The following is a 21,891-nucleotide window of genomic DNA, read 5'->3' on the forward strand; positions in this document are numbered from 1 at the left end:
GTCTTGAATGTAGAGCGTGTCTGAAAACACATAGCATCTAAGAAACACTTGATTATATGATTTAAGAAAATGATCTGATAGATCTGAGTTATCGCTCATCTCTTATCGGAGATAATGCAACATCTTTTTCTGGCAGCAATCAAGCATCCACATTTCAGTTATATGTAAACAAGAACAATAAACAAGTGGTGATTGTCCAGGAAAAGAAAATACCTTCCAATTGATTACGGAGTGTCTCCATTTATGTTAGGACCAAATGTAAATTGGATTTAGAATGAGTAATTCATCAGGAAAATGACCCCGGCCAACAAAAGGTAAATAAATATGAAGGGAACTGTAGAACAGACGAGCAAATCAGATAATGTGTGATACTGTTATTCAACATTCTGTTGCCTTTGTTCTTGAAATCTTTTGCAACATCTGATTATGATGCAATGTTCTATGAGCCAAGACAATGTTAGTTTACAATGTAATGTGAAATTTCTTCATGGTGGTATTAATTTTACCGCTTTCATAATGTCATCCCTTTTAAAAAGAAAAACATATATCAGCAATATATTTCCGGAGGTTGTGTCCTAACTTCCCTAACAAGCAGGCTGGCTGTTAAAGTTAGTTTCATTAGATGATCGTGGTTGTTGGGCGCGTGTTTCTAGTGCAACTGTTATTTTTTTTCTGAAGATTTTGTTAATTTATTACTTTTTAAGGATTTTGGTGTCAGTTTCGAAATAATCAAATGCAGGTAAAATCAAACTATGCTGCAACTGAGTTAGGTTTGGTCGCACGTTCTGCAGGGTCTGTTTCCCCACTGCTTGATCATGGGCCAGTTTGAACAAATGCTTTACATGGCAATAGCTTATTTGCTATTTGTACAGTCCTATCCACAAAAAGGTAAGTTGTATTTGCATTGCATTTGTTAACGTATTTTTTCTGAATATTTTTCAGCATCACTTGGAAATGCTTTGATAAAGGCTAGATTTTGCTTGGGTTTATTCAAAATCGGATGTATATCTTGTTTCTGCAATGTATGTGTCATAGAGTCATACAGCATGGAAACACGCCCTTTGGGCCAACTTGCCCATGCTGACCAACATGAAAAGACATTGTCAAAATGACTTTCCAATGAGCAACAGCAGTGTGTATCTATGGTAAACAGAATTAAAAAGGGGACAGGGTTTCTCTCACTTGATGTTGAAACACATTTCCATCAAATGTCATTGGGTAACAATGCTGGCAAATTTCTGTCCACTCTCAGCTGACTATTGGCACTTATTAGCATGCATGTGACTTGGCAAAGGGTAAGGATATTACCTGGGAAATCTTTGGTATATGTGGTTCAACAAGTCACTGGGATATTTATGAAAACCTTACAATCTATTGGAAATGTATTATAAAACAAACTACATCCATGTCAATTCTTTCATGTTGCTTGTCCTTACAAACCTTTATCAGTATTTAATAACTTATAGTTGCCTCTTTAACATCAAACTCATTTACAGTTGCCCAATCTAAAGGATATAGCCAAAAACATCACCAGTTTGGCTTCACAATGTTCTACACTGGTCTTGTTAAATTTGCACTTACTACAGTACAATTTTTTTTTTTTTTTTTTTCACAGCCCACTGTTAAGGGAAATACTTTGACTTGTTTCATCAAATTAACAATAGAATATCAGAGAGACCTCTTGGTCTGCAGACTATATTTCAGTACAAAAACAATGAATTAGATTTATTAATTATACTGATGATAGACTCAAAAGTCTGGAGTAACTCAGTGGGACAGGCAGCATCTCTGGAGAGAAGGAATGGGTGACGCTTCGGGTCAAGGCTCTTCTTCAGACCTGAAACGTCACCCATTTCTTCTTTCCTGTCCCACTGAGTTACTCCAGCTTTTTATGACTATCTTTGGTTTAAACCAGCATCTGCAGTTCCTTCTTACACATTATTAACAATACCCGTGTACTGTTGTAAAGGTTTACTGTATTCCAATATGAACTCCTTGCAATGCACTTAACCAGGTCTAGTGACAAAGTGTGTAGGAAAGAACTGCAGATGCTGATTTAAACTGAAGATAGGCACTAAATGCTGGAGTAAACAGGACACCATCCTTCCCACCCAAGTCACACTGGCTTTTCTTCTCACCTAGCTACAGCGAACAATGACCTGTTCCCTTTATCATTATTACTTTTATGCATATCTTTCATTAATTTGTTCTGTATCTCTCTACATCATTGTCTATATCTCTCGTTTCCCTATCTTGTAACTTTCAGTCTGAAGAAGGGTTTCGACCGGAAATGTCACCCGATCCTTCAAGAGATGTTGCCTGTCCCGCTGAGTTACTCCTGCATTTTGTGTCTGCCTCGTGATAAAGTGTTAATAGTTGTTTGTAAAATGAGTCACCAGCCTCTGAGTAACTAGTAATTGTCAGATACGTTGAATTATTTTAATTGCTGATTCTGCTCTTCACAAAGCAATTGTATTTGGACTCATGTTGTGTTCTTTTTAACTGTAAGACAACTCCATTCGATTTATTGCCTTTGGAGATGGGGGAGGCCTTCCTTATCCACCATATACGACTAATATCCAGAAAGCTACTGCAAACGAGATGGGAAGAGTTGCCCAGGAGTCGGGAGCAGATTTTGTATTGAACGTCGGAGATAATTTTTACTACCGTGGTGTAAATAATGTAAACGACTTAAGATTTAAGGTAAATAATTATTAGATCATACTGTATCATATCAAAGAGGAGGTAAAATCATTGTCCTCATAATAGTTGGTTTTCAAGAATGCTCAGGATTTTTGCAGGAAAGGTGTTCCCAAAATATCTCGGCTTGGTGCTACAACCTACATTGCTGCTCATCTTCAGTTTGGAGAGATACACAAGCAACACAAACTCTAATTTGAAGTTAATTAGACAAGAAGTCCAGTCATATGCTCCATTTTAATTATGATCCTCTTAAGAAACAAAACTCCAAATACTTATCTGCACATAGTTTCGAAAGAGTATAAGTTACCTAATAATTCATTTCTGTGCTGAGTTGTACTGTTGTACCCAAAGTACGACATGCTCCCTCCAGTAACATCTGATCATATATTGCCAATGCTTCTTGTGAATTGAATGTAAATTTAAATCTATGGATATGAGGATAAGAAAGTAAATAAAAAGGAAAAATCCAGCACTTTTGATTATTGAATCCCAATTAATATGGGGATAGTGATTAATTTGTATTATTTAAGAAATGTATATTATGAATTTAAAAAATTTGCTTATAAAATTCACCTATATAATACCTTTGTGAGATGTGCAGGACCAAAACAAAATGGAAAATGTATTCTGGAACACGAGTTGGCTGAACATTAAGTTATAAAATATTTTATCTAAGTCAAAATTTGTCTTTTTTAATGGAGACACATTTAACTCCAAATGTTGGAATCTTGAGCAAAAGTTGTTTTAAAAAAAAAAAAACAGGATTGCAAACACAAAATGCTCGAGAGTCTCAGTGGGTCAGGCAGCATCTGTGGAACGAATGGACAGGCGATGATTTGGGTCGGGAACTGTCTTCCGATGATTTGGACATCAGTCCAAAGAAGGTTTAAAAAAATAATCATATAACCATATAACAATTACAGCACGGAAACAGGCCATCTCGACCCTTCTAGTCCGTGCCGAACACATAATCTCCCCTAGTCCCATATACCTGCGCTCAGACCATAACCCTCCATTCCCTTCCTATCCATATAACTATCCAATTTATTTTTAAATGATAAAAACGGACCTGCCTCCACCACCTTCACTGGAAGCTCATTCCACACAGCTACCACTCTCTGAGTAAAGAAGTTCCCCCTCGTGTTACCCCTAAACTTCAGTCCCTTAATTCTCATGTCATGTCCCCTTGTTTGAATCTTCCCTACTCTCAGTGGGAAAAGCTTTTCCACGTCAACTCTGTCTATCCCTCTCATCATTTTAAAAACCTCTATCAAGTCCCCCCCCCCCCCTTAACCTTCTGCGCTCCAAAGAATAAAGCCCTAACTTGTTTCAACCTTTCTCTGTAACTTAGTTGCTGAAACCCAGGCAACATTCTAGTAAATCTCCTCTGTACTCTCTCTATTTTGTTGACATCCTTCCTATAATTAGGCGACCAAAATTGTACACCATACTCCAGAATTGGCCTCACCAATGCCTTGTACAATTTTAACATTACATCCCAACTTCTATACTCATTAACATTACATCCCAACTTCTATACTCAGCCTATACAAAATGGCTGCCTGACCCATTGAATTCCTCCAGGACTTTGTATTTTGCTTCCTTTTTTTTAAGCCACGCAGCTGTTGTAAAACAATTTTTAAAAAGTGGAAATTAAAGTTAGCGTAATAGTCACTTTTTATCACTTGAACTCTCAGTGTTTAAACTGAAGCAGCACGGTGGTACAGCTGGTAGAGCTGCTGCCTCACAGCGCCAGAGAATCTGGGTTTGATCCTGATCTGGGGTACTGTCTATGTGCAGTTTGTATATTCTCCTGCTTTGGTTTCCTCCGGGTGCTTTGGTTTGAATGAATGAATGAATAAGTTTATTGGCCAAGTATTCACATACAAGGAATTTCCCTTGGTGTTCCACCCACGTAACAACATGACACAGTAAAACACTAAACATTAATAATGAAACACCATTGATCAAACATGTGAACAAAACAAAATACCAGAGCAAAAGGAGGCTACAGATTTTTGGCTATTGAGAAGAGCTACTACACGTGGGGAAAAAAGCTGTTTTTATGTCTGGCGGTGGCAGCTTTGATAGTCCGGAGTTGCCTTCCATGAGGAAAGTGATAAAGAGTTTGTGGCCAGAGTGAGAGGGGTCAGAGTGATCTTACCCACTCGCTTCATGGCCCTTGCAGTGTAAAGTTCGTCAATGGAGGAAAGGCTGCAGCCAATAACTTTCTCTGCTGATCGGACGATTCGCTGCAACCTCCGGGTGTCGTGCTTGGTGGCTGAGCCAAACCAGACCATGATGAAGAAGGTGAGGACAGACTCTACAATGGCCGTATAGAATTGGGCCATCATTGCCTGTGGCAGATTGTGCTTCCTCAGCTGCCGCAGTAAGCACATCCTCTGTTGTGCCTTTTTGACTGTGGAGTTGATGGTAGCCCCCCAATTAAGGTCCTTGGAGATGATGGTTCCCAGGAACTTAAAAGACTGCACAGATGTGACTGGTGTTGATAGTGAGTGGGGTGAGGGGAGGGGGAGCTCTCCTAAAGCCTATAATCAATTCCACTGTCTTAAGAACATTGAGCACCAGGTTGTTGCGATGGCACCAGGATGCTAGCTGTGACACTCCCTGTCTGTAGGCAGATTCCTCCCCATCCTGGATCAGTCCAATCAGGGTTTTGTTGTCCGCAAACTTGAGAAGCTTGACAGAGGAGTCTGGAAGTGCAGTCATTGGTGCAGAGAGAGTAAAGGAGAGGGGAATGTACGCAGCCTTACGGTGCTTCTATGCTGAGGGTCTGCGGGTCCGAGATGTGCTTTCCCAGCCTCACATGCTGCTTCCTGTCTGTCAGGAAGCTGGTGATCCACCGACAGAGGGGTTCAGGCACAGTCAACTGGGAGAGTTTGGAGTGTGGTAGCTCTGGCACAATGGTGTTAAATGCAGAGCTAAAATCCACAAAAACAAAATCCTTGCATAGGCCCCCTAGACCGGTCTAGGTGTTGGTGGATAAAGTGGAGGCCCAGGTTGACTGCGTCATCCACAGATCTATTTGCCTGATATGCAAACTACAGAGGGTGCAGCAGGAGGTTTGTGATATTTTTCAGCTTGGTCAGCTCATGCCTTTCAAGGGTCTTCTTGACTACAGAGGTCAGTGCACCAGGCCTGTAGTCATTAAGACCAGTAATCCTTGCCTTTTTGGGTACAGGGACAATAGTGGAGACTTTGAAGCTGGCAGGGACAGTACAGGTTTGCAGGAACTGGTTGAAAATGTCTGTGTAGACCAGTGCCAGTTGTTCGGCACAGAGAGTAGAGGGGGAAACATTGTCCGGTCCTGGAGATTTCAAGCTCTTCTGACTTCTGAAAAGCCTCTCCACCTCCTCTATTTTATTGTTGATGATGGAGAATTGATGTTGTGCAGCACGGAGGGTGTGGGTAATTGGGTGTGAAGTGGTGATTGGAAAGGGGTGGGTGGGAAAGGGTCCAGTCTTTTCAGATTGGAGTCTTGCTTTAAGTATGTGTGAAGTGGTGAATGGGGTGCAGTTCCCCCATCTCCCAAAAACATGCAGATTTGTAGGTGACAAATCTTTTGTCACCTACTATTTTGTCCTCTGTAAATTGCTCCTAATGTGTAGGGAGTGGATGTAAAAGTGTGATAACAGAACGAGTATGAATGGGTGATCGATGGTTGGCATGTGCTCGGTTGGCCTATGGGCCTGTTTCCATGCTGCATATCTAAACAAAACTTTAGAATTTTTGCAGCTTAAATATTGAATAAACATGATGAACACATAAAGTTAGCATGGAGCCAACACAAGTAAAAATCACCTGCTTGAAATTACTTTGCAATTTTACAGTTTCTAATCAAATCTATCAGTAAACCGCTTTCCCTTTTAACCCTTATTAATTAACTATTCATCTGTTTGCCTTCAAATTCTCACACATTCCTCTATCACAGATATACTAAGTAGCTGATCTTATTTTTACTTGAATAGGAAACATTTGAGAATGTATTTACAGCTCCTTCCATTGTCAATATACCGTGGTATATTCTGGCAGGAAATCACGATCATTTGGGTAACGTTTCAGCACAGATTGCTTATTCAAGGATATCTAAGAGATGGTAAGTGAATTTCAACATCTGCTCGTTAACACTAATTAACACTTATAATGAGGTGGTATCAATTGCTGTGCACGTTTTCTTGGTGTCAACTTTCTCAGCAGCGTTTAAATGGACATTTTTAATAATTGATGCATTCCAGGGAAACAATACGTAAGTAGATAAAGTATCCAAGGAATCTATGTCATATGGAAAAGTTAATTTTATGAAATAAACAGATGTGGAAACCTATTAATGATTTTAGCCTCCGTTCCCTACTTGCCATGGGAGCTGTGTTTTATTTTAAAGTTAGCCTTAAATGTCAGTTTATTCGATAATTTCCCTTAAAAGGGATGTCATCTAATATTTTGTGATCAACAACCAACCCCGCCACCTGCCCTCCTCATCTAGCTCATAATTTTGCAAAGTTCTTTGATTAGATTTTTGCCTTATTTCCAGTACAATGTAATCTAAAGAACGTTTGGTAATTGGTTGTTGGTTTAATTTTGTCATGTAACGAGAGAGGGTGAAAAAGTTAGTTTGCGTTCTATTCATGTAAATCATTCATGAATGTATACAATCTAACCGTACAGGAGTACAAAATGTGCAGACAGACAAGGCACAGAGTAAATAATATGTTACAGCTACAGAGAAAGTGCAGATAAAAATAGTGCAAAGGCCGCAACATGATAGATTGGGAGTTTGTGGAATTTTCTCTTAAGCCAAGAAAGGTATTCTCACACATGAAGGGTATAATATAATTTATCACTTGTTGCATTTTCCTACAATTATGGGAAATCTGTTTCATTCTCTGACACTCACTCCATGTGTCTTTTTCTATTGAGTAATCTATGTTTTTGCTATTTGCCCCTTAACACACCTGAATCCTGTGAAAATTGGATAAGGCAGTGCGATGCAAAAAAGGACCCTTCTTCAGACCCAAAATATCACCTACCCAAAATATAATTGACCCATGTTCTCCAGAAATGCTGCCTTACCCACGGATGCTGCCTGCATTCTTTGTGTAAACCAGCATTTGCAGTTCCTGCAGGTACACTCAATATTGATGAATCAGAGTTTTTGACCTTTTGGGTCAGGAGAGAAGCTCCAGAAGCTCCATGAGCGTTTACACCACCCCAGGTTGCTATGAGAACACCTCTTCAGATTGTTTACCTTGTCGTGGTGAAGAGGCTTGCTTGTTCCCATGATTCCGAGCTTTTGGTAGGGTCACCCATGGCGGTAAGGTTGAGGATGAGGGTTCAGACTAAGAATGATCCAACCTACAAGACCTCAACGGCAGACCAGGCGGACAAAGTTATCTTGAACTCAACGGCTGTGAAGGCAGATGAAGGCTGCAACAGATCTATCAGCTCCAATCGTCTTGGTTCCCTTACCATTGGAATTAGTTGATTGATTTGTGAAGGACCGTGTGCTTCTTGGAGTGTAACATCAAGTGCACGTTAAACAAACACACGCACAGACGGCTTAGTTCTGTGAGCAGCACAAAACTTCTACTCATAAGCCACCTGAGAGTCCACAGAAACAACAGAACATAGACCATCATCCTTGACCTCGAGGGATAGCCATGGCGCCAACTCTATGAGAACAAACCATGAAAAAGCTTTGTGCTGTAGAATGTGCCAGTTAAATCGATTGTCTTTAAAACAAGGTATATTATTTAGGAGTAGAGATCAAGAGGATAGAAGCCATGCTATAGCTACACAAACTCCTAATTGTATAAACATCTATATTGAAAAAATCTCTTGAATTCTTCAATTTGGGAAAGACATTTTGGAGAGAAGGCAGCATTAATTTACTTGGGCACGGGGACATTGGGCACAGCAACATTGAGCATAGACAATGGGCATGTAAACACAGGGCATTGGACACAAAACCTTTAAAAGAATCCACCTGCTAGATATGGCTCATTTGAAGAGGTGTAAGAGGATTGGGTTGCTGGAGTCCTTTCATCCAATTTTTCAATTCCTTTAAAATTAGTTTGGGGCATGGAAGGAATTGAGCAAACATGGGCCTGCCCTTTCCATTGCTTGTTCAAAACCAATATGTTCACTGGCCAATGCTGCTCTCAAGCACGAAAAACAAATAAGATCTCACGAGACAGCCCAGTTTTCAGGTCAGGAATCATTCTTCAGGCAGCTACACTGTGGATGCAGGTTGCAGTTGCTGGTTATTCTTGCAAATACTCTTCAGTTCTCACATGAGTCAGTTACTTGGATGAACTTCATGTCACCTCAGCCTTCTTGGAAGGATGTCACAGAGCTGTGAACCAAATCTTATTCCCTTTCCTGTTGGTGCTCCCCAAGATGCCATCAGCAGCTCACGGACCATTGTGATGAGCTTTCCACATGCTCCCATGGCCCCCATAGCATGTGCAGAGTGAGTGGGAGGAAGATGGAGCACCATGCCAAATGAAGAAGAGAAACCGAGGGAGTGAGAGGAGAGAAAGAGGAACAAAATGACCAGACAATGAGCTCATCAGAGTTCCATGAACAATTAGTTAGTAATTGTGTGGTCTTTCCTTCAGGGGGGGTATAATTACAGAAACAGAGCCACTCTGAACAGCTGCAGAGTTTCTTGCGGCTGATGGCGGTGGTGGGTAGGGGGATTGAGAGGTAGAGCACTTCTGATGGTAATAAAGGGGGAACTGTTACACCACTGGGGTGGCCTGGAGTGTGGGGTCCTCTGTAGAAGAGCTTGGAGCAAAGTGGGATCCAAGGTTACAGGGGCTCCAATCATAAGTGTATCTACTGTTGCAGGTGAGACAACATCCTGACCCATCGTTACCAACTTGGCCCAGCTCAAGAGAGTCACGAGTATTTTTTCTGTCATACGTCCCAAAACGGAACAATTAAATTCTTACTTGCAGTAATAGGGCAGCACAGTGGTGCAACGGTAGAGTTGCTGCCTGACAGTGCCAGAGACCTGGGTTCTGTCCTGACCACGGGTGTTCACTGTATGGAGTTTGTTCGTTCTCGTTCACTGTGACCGCGAGGGTTTACTCCAAGTGCACCGGTTTCCTTCCACACTCCAAAGACGTACAGGTTTGTAGGTTAATTTGCTTCGGTAACTTGTAAAATTGTCCTTAGTGTGTAGGATAGAGTTGGGGTACGGGGTGATTGGGGAACAGGGTGCTCGCTAGTCGGCAAGGATTTTGTGGGCCATTCCTTTAGATAAATGCTTTGTCGAAGGGAAAAGGAAAAGCGAATCTAGAAAATCAAGAACTACTGATGCTACAAAATCCTTACAGCTCTGTTACCTCTATGGAAGGGACCTAGTTTGGTCTAATCATCCACCTCAGTCTCCAACTGTTGAACTTATTATTGATTGTGAGTTGTGTGAATGAACTATCTGAGCCTTTATTCACTCTCGGTAAATGGATCTCCCCTCATTTTAGTTCATTTTATTGTCACGTGTAGTGAAACGTTTTTTGGAGAGGTTGCAGGTGGTTGCCAGAGGTTGCAGATAGTGGAAGCAGGTAGGGAGACTGACAAAACCTCCAAGAACTGCACGGAAACCTTGGGTGGGGCGCAAAGTCTCTAGAGGTTTCCGTTCAGGTTTCCTAAGTGGGACGGGCATTAAGGATGCTGTATCATCAGTGGTTCTTGATTTTTGAGATTCTCTTTTACTCTTTGCTTCCTCCATTCTAGCAGGAGCACACATGTTTATTGAGGTTTTGCCAAACAGAATATTGTTGTTCCCAATAGTGAGTGACAGCATTTTAAATATCTGTACAAAAGCTCAGGAAATTACAATCCAGTCTGCATGAAGTGGCAAATAAAGCTTTTGTTCTCAAGGGTCCGGACCTGAGGTTAGGTAGAAAAGCAAAGTGCTGGAGTACCTCAGCAGGACGGGCAACATCGCTGGAGACCTTGTGTGCTTTTTTTTGTAAACCAGCATCTGCAGTTCCTTGTGTCCGTACTCCGAGATAAGTTCAAGCTCAGTTGTAAAGAGCTAGTGTTTTTTGCTGAGCATGGAACTGAGTGAATTATACCATTTGTCACAGGAACTTTCCAGATCTCTACTACGAGTTGTCTTTCAAGATTCCTAACGTCAATGTTTCTGCCACCATTCTGATGATTGACACTGTTGTGATCTGTGGAAACACTGATAAAGGCAATCAACCAAAAGGACCAAAAAAATATCATTTAGCACAGAAGCAACTTCAGTGGATCCAGGAGAAGCTGGCACGTTCCAGGTAACTTTTTGAAAGCCAACTTCCGATAATGCAAAACCCCACTCGGGGTATGTTTTATAAAAACAGAGCAAACCTCTCCTATAGAGTCCAGTTAAAGGCCAGATTGTTTCTAATTAGTAAGCACACTTCACAATTCTGGAGGTAGACGCAAAAAATGCGGGAGTAACTTAGCGGGTCAGGCAGCATCTCTGGAGAGACCCTTCATCAGACTGGTAAACTGGACAATAAATTGAATCATTTCATTTCATTTATCAATGTCTGATGAAGGGTCGCGACCCGAAACATCACCTATTTATTTTCTCCAGAGACGCTGCCTGACACTCTGAGTTGCACCATAATTTTGTGTCTGTGTTCGGCGTAAACCAGCATTTGCAGTTCCTTCTTACGCACTTCACAATTCTGGGTCTGATGATCGCAACAAACAACTCACTAAGATGGCCCATTATATGGTAAGATTCAGATGACCTTCCAGAAGTCCAGACATCAAGTGCAGGGGCCTTATTTATAGAATATAGAACAGAACAATACTGCATAGGAACAGGCCCATCAGCCCTCATTGTCCATGCTGAACATAGAAACATAGAAAATAGGTGCAGGAGTAGGCCATTTGGCCCTTCCAGCCAGCACTGCCATTCAATATGATCATGGCTGATCATCCTAAATCAGTACCCCGTTCCTGCTTTCTCCCCATATTCCTTGATTCCGTTAGCCCCAAGATAAACTAACTAACTCTGCCTGCACATTATCTGTATCCCTCCATTCTCTGTATATCCGTGTGCCTATCTAAAAGCCTCTGAAATGCCACTATCGTATCTGTCTCCACCACCAACCCTGGCAGCATGTTCCAGGCACCCATCACTCTATGTAAAAAAAACTTGTCCTGCACATTTCCTTTAAACTTGGTCCCTCTCATCTTAAAGCTATGCTCTCTAGTCTTCGACATTTCAACCTTCTGACTGTCTACCCTATCTATGCCTCACAAAATGTTATGTACCTCTATCAGGTCTCCCCTCAGCATCTGACATTCCAGGGAAAACAATTCAAGTTTGACCAACTTCCCAGGTTGCATGGGAGGACAGTTTTCCAGATAGATTTGGATCTCCTTGGATCTAGGTTTCCACCCAGATGCATGCCCATAGCCCCTGCCCATACACACCTAGCTGGTCTGAGTGCAATGGGCTTAATCTCGCTGGTCTCCTATGACTCTTCAACTGTAAGTTGGTAGCAAGACCTCTGGGCCAATTTGACCTTGGGTGGCATAGTTCTGAGGCTCTTTACCCAGAATTGACTGCATAAGCCACAATAACAGGGGGCCAAAAATGAGGACTAAACATTGGCTTGTGTCAATTAGTTTAAACAATTTTTAGGGTCCTGACCCAAAATGTCTCCTATCAATTTTCTCCAGAGATGCTACCTGACCTGCTGAGTACCTCTAGCATTTTGTTTCTATCTTTGGTATAAACCAGCATCTGTCGTTCCTTTATATTACATTTTAACAATGTATAGATCTATCTAAAACATTTAAAATCAATCTAAATTATTTAAAATAAAATCATTAATTAACAGATCAAGGAACTTGGAAGTCATTAAAATGTTAAATTAAAACAATTTACTTTTTTTAAATAATTACTTTAACTTTTGCTTCTATGTGACCTACAACATACTGCCTATCAGGATCTTGGAAGTGGAGACAGTGACTGACTTTGAAAGGAGGTTGTGCAGACATTTGAGGGAATCAATCTTACAGAGCCTCTGGTTTAGAGCAGGGGTGAAGGGACTGCTTTATCGAGAGCCAGCATGGACATAGTGGGCCAAATGGGTTAATTCTGTAACATAATTCTGCCAGCTGAGAATCCCCATTAAAGTGAATTCGTTTTTTTTTTAATCCGTGCCCGCCTAATCCTCAGGAATCTTAGCAAGATGGAGGACCCTTGCTGGATTCCAGCTGAAGTCCATGGGCAGAGCCCAGTGATAAGTGTGGCAATATCCATCACTCAGTAAGTGTGGGACCTAGAGTGAGTCGGGGACTTTATTCTTTTGGGAAGACATAATGCCAATGCTCCCCTTCAGAATGTTTGTCCACTTTGGGACATATGGTAAGAAGATACTGATTTGCCACTGTTTTGGGGGCACTAATTCAGTCTGGAACAAGGAACGATATTATGATAAATAGTAGGTAATTATAGTCTTGTTCTAGTTCTTCAATATGAATCGGCTACAGTAAACCAAGACGACTTTGACCCGAAACATTGTATATTTCCTTCGCTCCATAGATGCTGCCTCACCCGCTGAGTATCTCCAGCATTTTTGTCTACCTTCGATTTTCTAGCATCTGCATTTCCTTCATAGACGACTTCTCTACCCGAACTGTCTGTTTCATGAGCAAACAATAATGATATAAAGGCACTTTCCGAAAGACTCATAGTTAGAATATAACGTGGGGACGAAAATAGGCCATTGTGCAATCACACTGATTTCATCAAAACCATGACCAAAACGAACCAGGATGAGGAATTCCAGCTGCCTTATGTCCACATTTTCTTCCATAAAACTGTCCACCTCTCTCCCATCCTTAATTTTGCTCCTTAAAATTCTTTACCTGCAGACCTATCCGCAGGTGTCTTTATGTGCCTTAAAATCTACCTCTTTACTATCTGGTTACTTGTGCCAGTGCTTTTTTACATGGCTTTGTACACGCATCTCTTGTTAAAGTTTCTCTCACTCACCCTGAATTATTTTACCATGTTAAAAGAATGAGAATTGTGAAAATCTCAACATTTGTAAAAGGTGGCACAGAGGCGCAGCGGTAGAGTTGCTGCCTTACAGCGCCAGAGACCCAGGTTCAATCCTGACTAAGGGTGCTGCCTATACTGAGTGTGTACATTCTCCGAGTGCCCAGGCTGGTTTCCTCCCACATTCCAAAGATGTACAGTAATTATAGATTAATTGGCTTCGGTAAAATTGTAAATTGTCCCTAGTGTGTAGGATAGTGCTAGTGTACAGGCGACGCGGACACGGTGGGCTGAAGGGCCTGTTTCCACGCTGTATCTCTAAAGTCTAAAGATTTGTGTTAAAATCAAACGTAACAGACTGCACAAGAATACGAACTCGATTTTATTTTTAAAAGTTGAATGAATGGTGCATTTTGAAATACATATCCCACACCCCTTCAATCGGTAATGGGTTGTAAAGATGTTAAATCCTTTGCCATCTGTATGCTTTTGCTTCAGGTCTGACTACTTGATAGTTGCTGGTCACTACCCTGTGTGGTCCATCGGGAAGCATGGACCCACTCCTTGCCTCGTAAAACATCTGAAGCCACTTCTAGAGAAATACAACGTGACAGCCTATATCAGCGGCCATGATCACAGTCTGCAGGTAGGAAGCACTGAACTTATGAGTGCTAGTTTTGAAATGCCTTAAGGGGCTGTCCCACTTGGGCGACCTAATTGGCGAGTTTAGAAGAGTTTAAAAAAATGACATGTAGAAGACCTCCTTCGACTATGTAGAAGACCTCCTTCGACTATGTTGAAGACTAGCTTCAACTAGCTACGACTAACTTTGGGAAAATTGGACACCGAATAGTGGAGAGTGAAGACGACCTCCTTCAACCTCCGTTCGACCTCCCTTCGACTGTGATGAAGACTATAAAGGGCCTGTCCCACTTGAGCGACCTAATCCGCGAGTTCTGGCGAGTTTGCCCTCGACTCACACTCGCAGCATGGTCGACACAAGGTCGTAGGAGGTCTTTGCATCTCTCCTTCATGCTCGACAGTGGTCTCCACGTACTCGAGGCCTCAGCTAGGTCGTGGCGCTTTTTTCAATATGTTTTAAAAATGCCCGCAAGTAAAAAAAGGTTGCCATGGAAAAAAATCGATATTTTTGTTTACTCGTAGGTTTAGTCATAGTAGGTCGTAATAGGTCGGCATGTTAGAAGTAGATAATCGAGGGTAGTCGAAGATGGTCATAGATAGTCTTCATCATAGTCGAAGGGAGGTCGAAGGAGGTTGTCTTCACTCTCCACTATTCGGTGTCCAATTTTCCCGAAGTTAGTTGTAGCTAGTCTTCAACATAGTCGAAGGAGGTTGAAGGAGGTCTTCTACATAATCGAAGGAGGTCTTCAACATGTCATTTTTTTAAACACTTCTAAACTCGCCAATTAGGTCGCTCAACTGGGACAGCACCTTAATCCTATCTGATCTCAGCAACATGTAGGCCTGACTTTGGCCTGTATTAAGGAATGGAGACTGCACTGGATGGCCCACAGGGCACTGATGACTTTACCTAGAGAGGCAGTGGGTGCCACAGCGCCAGCCTCCTGAGTATTCCAGATATTGCAGTAGATATGGGGCTGACTTTGACCTTGTGCAAACGCTTCGGAAGGAACTGCAGATGCTGGTTTACACCGAAGATGGACACAAAATGCTGGAGTAACTCAGCGGGTCAGGCAGCATCCCTGGATAGAAGGAATGGGTGACATTATACAAATGCTTAGTAGCTGAATGATTTTAATTTGTGAAATTTGCAAAGCATCGGTTTCAATAAGTCTCAATTCACTTCCTGACAATGCTTCTAACATATTATTTTTCTACAATGATCAGTTTACTTTATTATACTTCTAGAACAATGACTCGCAAGAAAATAGGTGCAGGAGTAGGCCATTCGGCCCTTCGAGCCTGCACCGCCATTCAATATGATCATGGCTGATCATCTAACTCCATATCCTGTACATGATAGAATGACTTGGTTTTTGCACGTACTTTTTCATTTCACTCTTGCAGAATTGATGTATCATTTGGGTCAAATTTCTGTCTAATTGATGTCTTTGTGCATTGCCTATGTGCCTGTGATACTGCCACAGGCAAGATTTTCTTTACACCTATATCTATCTCGGTGCAATTGTACATATGACTCAACTCAACATAACCTAATTATTGCCAAAGTGTTTGGACAATATATATATATATAGGTGTGTGCTCTAGAAGGAGCTTCCTGGCTATTAACATTAATTTGCTGACTCAGTGATATACTTGTCTTGCCTTGACTTGACTTAAACACAGGGCAGAGAGATTTCCTTGGGTTAGGCTCCCCATTCAATAAGTGTAGTAAAAAAGAAAAACTGAGCTGAAGTGATGGCTGGTCTTGATCTAGATGGAAAGAGGAAGTTAGCTAAAGTTGGAGAATTTAATGTGTGAAACCGGAAGGCTGCAAAGGGCTAAAACAGAAGGCGAGGTGTTACTCCTCAGGCTTGCATTAGGTCTCATTGTAACCGCACAGACTGATAGGTCAGGGTGAGAGTGGGATTGTGGATTAAAATGGCAGGCAACTGAAAGCTCAGGGTCACTCTGTCAGACGCTCTTTTATATGTAGGTGAGGAGGAACTTCTTTAGTCAGAGGGTAGTTAATCTGTGGAACTCATTGCCACAGAGGGCTGTGGAGGCCAAGTCAGTGGATATTTTTAAGGCAGAGTTAGACAATTTCTTGATTAGATCGGGTGTCAAGGGGTATGTGGAGAAGGCAGGAACATGGGATCAGGAGGCAGAGATCAGCATGATTGAATGGTGGAGTAGACTCCACCCCCTCACTCTCCCCTTCTCTCCTACCCTCTTTCCTCCCTCTCCACTCCCTCTCTCTCTTACCCCTCTCTTCCCTCCTCTCTCTCTCTCTCTCTCTTCCTCTCTCCCCCCTCTCTCGGCCTTCTCTCCCCCTCCCCTCTCTCCCTCCCCCCTCTCACCCCCTCTCTCTCTTCTCCCTCTCTCCCACCTCACTCACCCTCTCCTCTCTCTCTCCCCCTCCCCCTCTCTCCTCGCTCTCCGTCTCTTCATTACCTCTCTCCCCCTTTCTCTCTCTCTCTCTCTCTCCTCTCTCCCCCCCACCCTCCTCTCTCCCCCTCTCTCTCCTTTCACCCCCCTGTCTCCCTGTCTCCTTCCCCTCACTCTCTCCCCCTCCCTTTGAGAGTTTCTGTCCCTTCGGCACAGCCTCCGACGGCCCGGGACTCTTGCACTGAAGCTGCTCCATGGCCGGAGCTGCAGCGAGCGACTCACCAGCCCCACAAACACTCGCCAGCCCCCACTCCCCGCCTGCATCTGTCCCCGCCGCTGCTTCTGCTTCCATCCCTCCCTAAGCCCCGGCTCTCCAACATCCGCGGCCCATGCAGTTTATATGAGTTTTTAAATTTTCGTTGATCACAGAATTTCTCACGACAGAGCGTGAGGGCGTGAGAATTTGGCCAAATTAGTGATTCTCACACTCAAAGCATGAAAATTGGCAGCCCTGCTCCATGGGTAGAATGGCCTAATTCTACTCGTATAACTTGTGAACGTGAATGTCTGCAACCAGAAATCGGGTGTTCCGCTGACTATTAATATAGTCCAAAAAAGGACATTTGGAGCTGGAGGAACTCAGTGGGACAGGCAGCATCTCTGGAGAGAAGGAATGGGTGATGTTTCGGGTCGAGACCCTTCTTCAGACTTAAGAAGGGTGGCTTTCAGTCCCGAAACTACACCCATTCCTTCTCTCCAGAGATGGTGCCTGTCCCGCTGAGTTCCTCCAGCATCTTCGGGTTAAACCAGCATCTTCCTACACGATACCACTGACCTTCTTCATTGCTTGCTGTTTGTGAGCTGGTCAGTGGGAAGCCTTTGCTGATTGTCGAGAAGATGAGGTGGACTATAACTCATTCTGTTTTGCTCCGCAGTTTATTCGGGAGGACGATGGGACTGGGTACATCGTCACTGGAAGCGGGACTTTCATTGACAAGTCTACGGTACACATCAAGAAGATTCCCACAAGCTGGCTCCAATTCTACAATGCTAAGATTAGTGCTCTGGGTGGATTCACTCTGATCGAGATGTCCCCTGTGCATCTAGTTGTATCGTACAGGCAGCCGTATGGTATGGTGGTTTTCCAAACCATATTACCCAGGCGTAAACTTACTTCCAATGAAAATTAGACTTAGAAATGATCCTTGTTTAATTTTTCATAATATATTTCATATGGCTTAATTGGTTCTAAACTTGCACCTGCTTAATTTGGGAATTAAATGTTCAACTATTTGCCTTTGCATGTATCCCAAGCCCAGAAATAGCCTTTGCAGAGAGATGACAAAGCTCACGGTTGGACTTAAGATAGACTCAAAATGCTGGAGTAACTCAGCGGGACAGGCAGCATCTCTGGAGAGAAGGAATGGGTGACGTTTTTAGTCGGAACCCTTATTTAGATTGGTGTCTGAAGAAGGATTCCAATATGAAACATCACCTATCCTTGTGCTCCAGAGATGCTGCCTGACCTGCTGCGTTACTCCAGCATCTTGTGACTATCTTTGATATAAACCAGCATCTGCAGTTCCTTCCTACTCACCATTGAACGTTCCCTAGGCACACACGTACATGAGTCGATAGACAGAATGCGTCAGTTCAAGAATCCCAATGTTGCGGGTTGGCCTCGGAGGCCTCGGCAAGTCCAGAAATGGATGACAGATTTTTGAGTAGATGTCAAGGGTTATGGGGAGCTGGCAGGAAAGTTGGATTCAGAGGCAGAGATCAGCCGTAATTGAATTGTGTAGTGGACTCGATGGGCCGAAAGGCCTAATTCTACTCCTAAAACTTGTGAATTTGCGTCGGGTAGCACCTCCACACACGCTCCAGCATAGCCCTAATGCTATGCATCCCTTATGTCTGTAATATAGAAACAGGGTCCCGACCTGAAACCTGTCCTATCAATGTTCCCCAGAGATGCTGCCTGACCCATTGAGTTACTCCAGCATTTTGTATCTTTTTTTTGGTACAAATCTATATCCTGGAGCATGCCCCACAACTTCAAAGTACACCCTTCCACCAATCGATGGTACTTTATTGTGCAGCGAAATCCCTTTTATCTGCACAGTTTAGTAAACATAGACATATAGACATCGGCACAATGATACTCAATCACAATCCCAATAATGCTTTATTAGCCAAGCATGTTTTGCAACATACGAGGAATTTCAATTGCCAAGTCAGTCATACAAATAAAAAGTAACGGAACACACTAAACACATTTTAACATAAACATCCACCACAGTGACTCCTCCACATTCCTCACTGTGATGGAAGGAGAAAAGTACAAGTGTACAAAAGTACAAAGTACAGCAGCACCCAGTCTCACCACCCTACCCTAGCCCTGAAGCCGCCTCTACTACATCCTGGGGCACAACCCCCCCCCCCCCCCCCCGACATACTCCAACTTGCACTCCACACCCTCGGCATGTTTTCCACTCATTCCTCTGGAACATATCCCCACAGAACCCTCCACATACACAGACTCCACAGCCCACGCACAACCACCTCAAGCACTCACACCACCCCTAACCCCCCCCCCCCCCCCCACCTCAATGCTTGCAAAGACCTCCCTCAGCTTCATTTCTACCTCCAATAAATATAAAATAAACAATGTTAATCCAGTGCTGGAGTATGTTAATGTTAATCAAAGTGCTGGAGTAACTCAACGGGTCAGGCAACATCTCTGGAGGAAAAGGACAGGTGCCATTTCAGGTCGGGACCCTTCTTCAGACTGACATTTCAAGTCGGGACCCTTCTTTAGACGGACCCATCCTTTTCTCCAGAGGTGCTGCCTGACCCTCTGAGTTACTCCAGCACTCTGTATCTATCTTTGGTGTAGATCAGCATCTGCAGTTCCTTTCTACACACAATGTTAATTCCATCTTGAATCCTGGACCAGGCATGACTCTACAGCTCCAAAACAAGAATGAATCTCTGCTCAGATGAAGATAAAGAGAAAATGTGGAGCCGAACTATGGCAAGTGGATTTGGACGAGGGTAATGGTTGTGAACCAGATCAAAGTGGTGGGCTCTGGAGGGACTGAATCTCTACTCGTGAGAACAAGAGGGATGATTATCCCACTGTCCGTCAACTATCACCTTGACCCCAATGTGAAAATGAACGAAGCCTAGTAATTAAAATTTAAAGATATTCTGGAATTTACATGGTAGACATACCCTTGGATCAGGGATGGGTGATGTTCACTTGAACATCTACCGAGGGGCCATTGCTCCATCCTTGTTACGAGCTTCCTTTTTGTTGTTTTTGTTCTAAGTCATGAGTGCACCGTGAACTCTTTAAAGTCCAAAAAGGAAGCTTGCAGGGATCGCATTGCACAACACAACCTAATAATCAGTTCCAGGCTTTGCCTGATTTCTGCCAAGTTCTCTAGAAAGGAGAAAGGCAGGTGGTAGAACTGCCAGATCCCACAGCAGTCGTATAAATCCTTGCAACCTTCGGATGTCTACCAAAGCTTTAAGTGAGGATTGATTGTGGGCGAGTGTGACACAAGGCAGAGTTGGTTATTTTTTGGGGGGAGATTAACTGGAGTAAGTTACTGGCATGGACAAGGCACCGCATCTTACTGTAGTGTTGTAAGCTGTTTTCTGAGTTCTCTCTTGTCTTTAAACTTGCACATTATACCCTCCCTGTTGCAACGTGCCAGCACATGGAAGAATTGATCTTCAGACCATAAGAAGGTTTTCAATTAGCAGGAAGTGCCCATTGTATGTATGTGTTATAGAGAGAGGATGAAAGAGAATGTGAGAACAGAGAGAAAGAGAGAGTGAGAACTAGTGGGAGAACAGAAACAATAGGTGCAGGAGTAGGCCATTCGGTCCTTGGAGCCAGCACCGCCATTCAATGTGAGCATGGCTGATCATCCACAATCAGTACCCCGTTCCTACCTTCTCCCCATATCCTCTGACTCCACTATCTTTAAGAGCCCTATTTAGCTCTCTCTTGGAAGTATCCAGAGAACCGACCTCCACCGCCCTCTGAGGCAGAGAATTCCACACTCACAACTCTCTGTGTGAAAAAGTGTTTCCTCACCTCCGTTCTAAATGGCTTACTCCTTATTCTGAAACTGTGGCACCTGGTTCTGGACTCCTCCAACATCGGGAACATGTTTCCTGCCTCTAGCGTGTCCAAACCCTTAATAATATGTTTCAATAAGATCCCCTCATCCTTCTAAATTTCAGAGTATATAAGCCCAGCCGCTCCATTCACTCAGCATATGACAGTCCTGCCAGAGAAAGAAAACAGAGAGAAAAAAGGAACACTGAGTGAGAGAGAAAGAGGGGGCGGGAGGGCAGGGGGGGGGGGGGGGGGGGGGGGGGGGGGGGGAGCAGGACCTAGAGAGATAACAAAAGAGACAACAGAAAGAAAGAAAAGGAAAGGGAGACAGAGAAAGATGGAATATAGAGAGTGTGTGAACAAAATGGAGAACAGAAACTGAGAAAACATAGAAACATAGAAAATAGGTGCAGGAGTAGGCCATTCGGCCCATCGAGCCTGCACCGACATTCAGTATGATCATGGTTGATCATCCAACTCAGTATCCTGTACCTGCCTTCTCTCCATACCTTCTGATCCCTTTAGCCACAAGGGCCACATCTAACCCTCTTAAATATAGCCAATGAACTGGCTTCAACTGCCTTCTGTGGCGGAGAATTCCACAGATTCACCACTCTCTGAGTGAAAAATGTTTTTCTCATCTCGGTCCTAAAAGATTTCCCCCTTATCCTTAAACTGTGATCCTTTGTTCTGGACTTCCCCAACATCAGGAACAATCTTCCTGCATCTAGCCTGTCCAACCGCTTAAATACGAGGAAAGGGAGACAGACAGAGAGATAGACAGAGCACAGCGAGAGTGTGAACGAGAGAGATAGAGAGAGGGAGGGGGAGGGGGAGAAAAGAAAGTGGGATAACTGATTACATTCTTGTAAATCAGCAGGTTACGTAATGAATGGTGGGCATTTTAAATCAGAGATTTGAATAAATCTGGCTGTTTCAAGGAACAAATGGATGCTGCAGGCCTGAACATTACTAGGGATAAACG

The 21,891-nt window shown here is 43.1% G+C and overlaps 1 protein-coding gene across 1 annotated transcript; it reads left to right on the forward strand.

Annotated features, from left to right (window-relative positions):
- Nucleotides 1-68: 68 nt before the first annotated feature.
- On the forward strand, nucleotides 69-19,190 carry acp5b (acid phosphatase 5b, tartrate resistant). The gene is made up of 6 exons (XM_055641460.1): nucleotides 69-888; nucleotides 2,510-2,703; nucleotides 6,693-6,820; nucleotides 10,821-11,012; nucleotides 14,243-14,390; nucleotides 17,710-19,190. The coding sequence occupies exons 1-6, from the start codon at nucleotides 816-818 to the stop codon at nucleotides 17,962-17,964; spliced, it is 990 nt and encodes a 329-aa protein (XP_055497435.1). The 5' UTR covers nucleotides 69-815; the 3' UTR covers nucleotides 17,965-19,190.
- Nucleotides 19,191-21,891: the final 2,701 nt, after the last annotated feature.

This window comes from Leucoraja erinacea, chromosome 10 (genome assembly GCF_028641065.1).
Source record: "Leucoraja erinacea ecotype New England chromosome 10, Leri_hhj_1, whole genome shotgun sequence".
Taxonomy (NCBI): Eukaryota; Metazoa; Chordata; class Chondrichthyes; order Rajiformes; family Rajidae; genus Leucoraja; species Leucoraja erinaceus.